General features: G+C 40.6%; 1 protein-coding gene across 1 annotated transcript; it reads left to right on the top strand.

Annotated features, from left to right (window-relative positions):
• Positions 1-1,530: 1,530 nt before the first annotated feature.
• Positions 1,531-3,723, top strand: LOC121157636 (mammaglobin-A-like). The gene is made up of 3 exons (XM_040981963.1): positions 1,531-1,659; positions 2,779-2,966; positions 3,527-3,723. The coding sequence occupies exons 1-3, from the start codon at positions 1,605-1,607 to the stop codon at positions 3,563-3,565; spliced, it is 282 nt and encodes a 93-aa protein (XP_040837897.1). The 5' UTR covers positions 1,531-1,604; the 3' UTR covers positions 3,566-3,723.
• Positions 3,724-4,947: the final 1,224 nt, after the last annotated feature.

Below are 4,947 nucleotides of genomic sequence, written 5' to 3'. Positions count from 1 at the left end.
CAAGTTACCACCTATTCATATTAACCCTGAATGTAAATGGCTTAAACCCATCAATCAAACATCATAGACTGGTATATTGCATTAAAAAACAAAACCCATTTATTTGGTGCCCACAGGAGACACATCTCACCAACAAAGATCAATGGAAACTATATCATGGATTTTGTTGTTTTCCTTTTTATTTCATTTCTTCAAAACACTTTTTTTCTCAAATTCTTCAGTGACTCATAGGTCATACTGTAGCATCATTTTCTTCAAGAAGGCTTTTGATTTTCAGCAACACATTAGTCATTCAGTAACATGTTATTTAACTCCATGGTGTGGTTCATTTCTTTTTTCTTCCTGTTGTCGATTTTGTTTTGTGGCTTTTCATTTAAGGGGATGTATAGTAACTGTGTAATGGAGACTGTCATGTCCAGGTGTGAGGGTACAGTGCAGTATGCATCTGTACTTCCAGATCAAAGATGGACTCCCAATGAAACTGTTTACTATATCTTGACGATGGGATGCTGGACTTTTTGCCATTGACCATTCCTGCAATGATGGACTTATGACAGTTTATGAGGAACTTATTGTTGTACTAATATAAAGAATATCATTGGGTAGAGTGAGGGAATTGGGGATGGGGTAAGCAAAATCCCAGAACCTATGGAACTGTATCATAAAATATTAGTGATATAAAATGGCGGTGGGGGAAGTACCCTGCAGGTTCAGAACACTGGGCTCTATACCTGACTCTATGCTTTCCTCACTATCACCCAGGAAATTGAAGTCATGGTTTTGTGTTGTGCTTGCTGTGACTGTGGATAGATCATGGGCACATCTCATGGGAAGTTCACTGCACACCCCAGCTTAGTCCATACTACCTATGCATGTCCCTTTTCATCCTTAGAGATTCCCCTGATTGAGGAAGAAATACATGGTCATGCTATATATCTGTGCAATGAAGGTCAGATTGAAAAAGACTCCCTATAATTTTGTCCAGTAGTTCTATAAAATGGCTTTATTTTTCACCATTAACTGAGCCTCTACTGAACATTTGTGTACAAATTAAAATTAAGATATATTAAACATTTTAAAGTATTAAAATAGTAACTCATTGCTTGCATGACTGCATTTTTACAATCCTCACAACTTTTTATAAAGAAATACAAGATTCACCAGTCTCAAAGTTATTTCCCCTGAAGAAATAGAAGCCGAATTAGAAAACAGAAAGGATGAGACAGAGAAGGGAGGACAGAGAGGAAGGAAAGTTGAGAATGAAAGTGAACAGGGTGCAAGTTAATGAGAAGAGAAGAAAAGGAAGCATTTGACTTACTGATGACGATAATCCCAACACAACTTTTCATCATGACATTTTCTAGGTTGTCATGGATCCAAGTTCACTATATCATGATTTCTGCAAATACGTTGGATTGGCTGGATTCCATGTATGTATTTTGGTACTTCCTGGTTCAATATGAGGTTAAATAGGTGACCCCATTCTCAGACAAGGTGACATGCATGTGTGAGAATAAATACAGCAGGACTCTGCACCCTCCTTCACATTCCTACCCCTTCAACTCAGTCACTAACAAGCAAAGATCCGACAACAGCTGCTTACCATGAAGCTGGTTGTGGTCCTCGTGTTGGCAGCCCTCCCTCTCTACTGCCTTGCAGGTGAGTTATGGGCAGGGAGGTCAACATTGATTACAGCCATTGGTAACTGGAAATGTGAAGGTGACACTGTAATTCAGACTCAATATAAGGAACAGATGTAGTAGTAGTCCAAGGAATCACCAGGGTACCCCCGGAAGAGCAGCATTTTCATGGGCTTTGTCCCTGCCCTGAAGCTGTATGTTATGTTTGCTGACATCCAGTGTGCCTCACCATTGACATAATACGATGAAACCCAGGAGGAATCTCAGGATTAAGCATCAAAGTTGGGTACTTTAGAGGACCCAAGGAAGGGTTTCGTGGCATAACACCATGACTCTGTGCTCGCTGTTGAGTTTCCTATGTTAGGCACTCAAGGAAATTCCTCACTGCAAGAGGAACAGGGGACCTCTGAGAGAGAAGGCCCAGGCAACTGGGTGACCCAATGCACCACTTCTTCATTGATTTTTGTAGGTAGAGCACACAGGGTGGAAACCTAAACATAATTGTGATCACAATCATGTAAATAAACTATACCAGGGTCCATGAAGTGATCCACTCAAAATTCAAATCCTGACATCTTCCTTCTCCTCCACAAAATATAGACCACTGCAAGGAATTTCTGAACACTGCTCTGTGTGCTCATTGTTTATAAATTCCAAAGTTAACGTCCACACTGAGCACTGTTACCGAAGTGGTATATTAGTAACATTTCCATGACTTTACCTAAAACACTTACATTGTACTTACATAGTACTTACATTGGCAGTTGTTACATACCAAGCAAGGTTTATTTTGGTTCATGATTTTGAAGGTTCACAGTCTAAGATCCAGAAGTCATGTCGTTTCAGTGTTTGATGAGGATAGCAGAATGACGACCCAGGGAGGGCTTAGACACCAACTTGCATGTCCATGGGACTGTCTTAATTTTTGATTTATCTGCTCATTTGAAGCATAGAATTACAGACAGAAAAGATGCAAAAATAGAGAGAGGAGAGGAGAAAGAGACAGATCATCCATGGAAATTGCAACCTTGTACATTTAGCATAGGAAGATATATAGAAGATGGGTACTAGAACGAAGATGTTAAAAGTATGCTCTCCTATCAGGGCATAAGCTCATGTTATCATCCTTAATTCCCAGGTTCTGGATGCCAGCTTCTGGAGGACGTGCTTGCTAAGGGTGCCGATCCACAGACATCTGTGGAAGAATACGTAGATTTTATGAGTGAATTCCTTGATAACGACAAGGAGAGAGAAGTTGCAGAAGGGTTGAAGCAGTGTTTCCTCCGTCAGAGCAACGAGACTCTGGCCAATTTTATGGTCTTGGAGGTAATATCGATTTACTCATCTTTCATCCTGTAAATCTCTCACCTGGAACACAGGCTCTAAATGTATTATCAGTAACGACAGTCAGTGACTCTCCTATCCATTTATTCAATCAGCTAAGTTAATTTTGTCCTTAGCATCATATTCTGCTTCCCTTCAAATTTACAGTGAATGACCATTTTAAGAGGTCCAGCACATGGAAGAAACCTTTATAAATATGTTTTCTAATGCTCACCCAAGTCCAGGCACACAATGACTATTAAACACACATATGGTGATATGACACAGACCCTTTGACATGCACACCTTATTTCAATGAACAGAACACAATGTAATAAATGCCTGGTAGGAGAAATGCCCCCAAAATATTGAACTCTGATGAACATCTGTCAGTGTCTTCTGGGTGGCAGAATAAAGGGGAAAATGATGCCGATTTTGCCTTCACTGGTGATTTTTTCTTGTTGGATTTTAGGAAAATATAATTAAACTATAAGAAATTTTACTATTTAGATCATTGGATAGTGTTCAAAAACTAGGTCATATGTCTGATTTTGTTTTTGCAGAATGCGATATTTGACAGCCTGCTCTGTGCTCCTTTTTAACTGTCACAAGACCTATGGCTTGGTGGAATCCAGACTATGGTCCCCAACTTCCTGTAGACTGCCTGAAACCACAACCTTCTCTCTCTTTGATTAGAAATCTGCAAGACAATTGTTGAAACCTGAAGTGCGTTTAATTTCAATAAACTTACTGCAGCAAACAAGCTCCCTTTTCTTGCACCACAGGATGGCAAGGGTTCAGACGTCTCCTCTAACACCTGCTTGTTTGCAGATGAAAAAAATACAGTCAAGGAAGCAAGGATGTGGGGATGGACAGGTTGATTTCCTCTCCCTTTGATAGATTTCCTAAAACTGATTGCATTGATCTAATTGTCTTTCTGTGAGATGATCATGGGATGGATTGTGGCGGCAGTGGGCATGTTCCTTATTGTGGAGCAAACATCCATGTCTGTATGCACAAATCATTACTTTCATTCTCATTTGGATGGCTATATTCCACATCATCTGTATGAACCCCAATATTTCCAGCCTCAGTCAAGCCCTGTGTAGTTAATCACCTAGGCACTGCCGGGACACTACTCCCTTCCCTTGCTTGAGTGAGGTGGGAGCCGGACTGTCTTTCCAGACCTCTGGGGTCATAATGAGCTCACGGTCTCCTGGGCAAGCGTGTCCAGGTCACCTCAACTTATTTTCAAACAGTTGCATTTATGTTCTTCTAGACACACAGCTCCTTCACTAGTTTCTTTTTTTTTTTTTAAGATTTGTTTACTTTTATTGCAAAGTCAGATATACGGAGAGGAGGAGAGACAGAAAGGAAGATCTTCTGTCTGATGATTCACTCTCCAAGTGACCACAACGGCCGGTGCTACGTCAATCCTAAGCCAGGAGCCAGGAACTTCCTCCAGGTCTCCCACATGGTTGCAGGCTCCCAAAGCCTTGGGCTGTCCTCCACTGCTTTCTTAGGCCACAAGCAGGGAGCTGGATGGGAAGTGGGGTTGCTGGGATTAGAACTGGTGCCCATATAGGAACCCGGTATGTTTAACTTGAGGACTTCAGCAGCTAGGCCACCGCACCAGGTCCTCTACTAGTTTCTTGATGTCCTACCACAGAAGTTTCTCTCTGAATTTTTGGTTCATGTTTATAATTAAGATGGAAAGAAGTCTCCAGGGTTTCCTGGTATGCCTGTTTACCAACATTATGTCTTTGCCTTCTCTCAATGGAGTTGAATTTTTAACCTTGGTTAACTGTCCATAACAAATATAAAAAATCAAACTAGTTGAAAAGTGAGGTCAGCTGCTATTTTCCTCTAACTCGAAATCCCCAGGAATGAGGTAATTCAGCAATTTTTAAAATTTATTTATTTATTTATTCCTTCCTTTACTTAAAAGGGGAAGTTACTGAGGCAAAGAAAAAGAGAGAGAAAT

Source organism: Ochotona curzoniae, unplaced genomic scaffold (genome assembly GCF_017591425.1).
Source record: "Ochotona curzoniae isolate NIBS_2020 unplaced genomic scaffold, NIBS_Ocur_1.0 contig_3527, whole genome shotgun sequence".
Classification (NCBI taxonomy): domain Eukaryota; kingdom Metazoa; phylum Chordata; class Mammalia; order Lagomorpha; family Ochotonidae; genus Ochotona; species Ochotona curzoniae.
The sequence above is the reverse complement of the archived record's forward strand: the minus strand, read 5'-3'. Positions and strand labels throughout refer to the sequence as shown.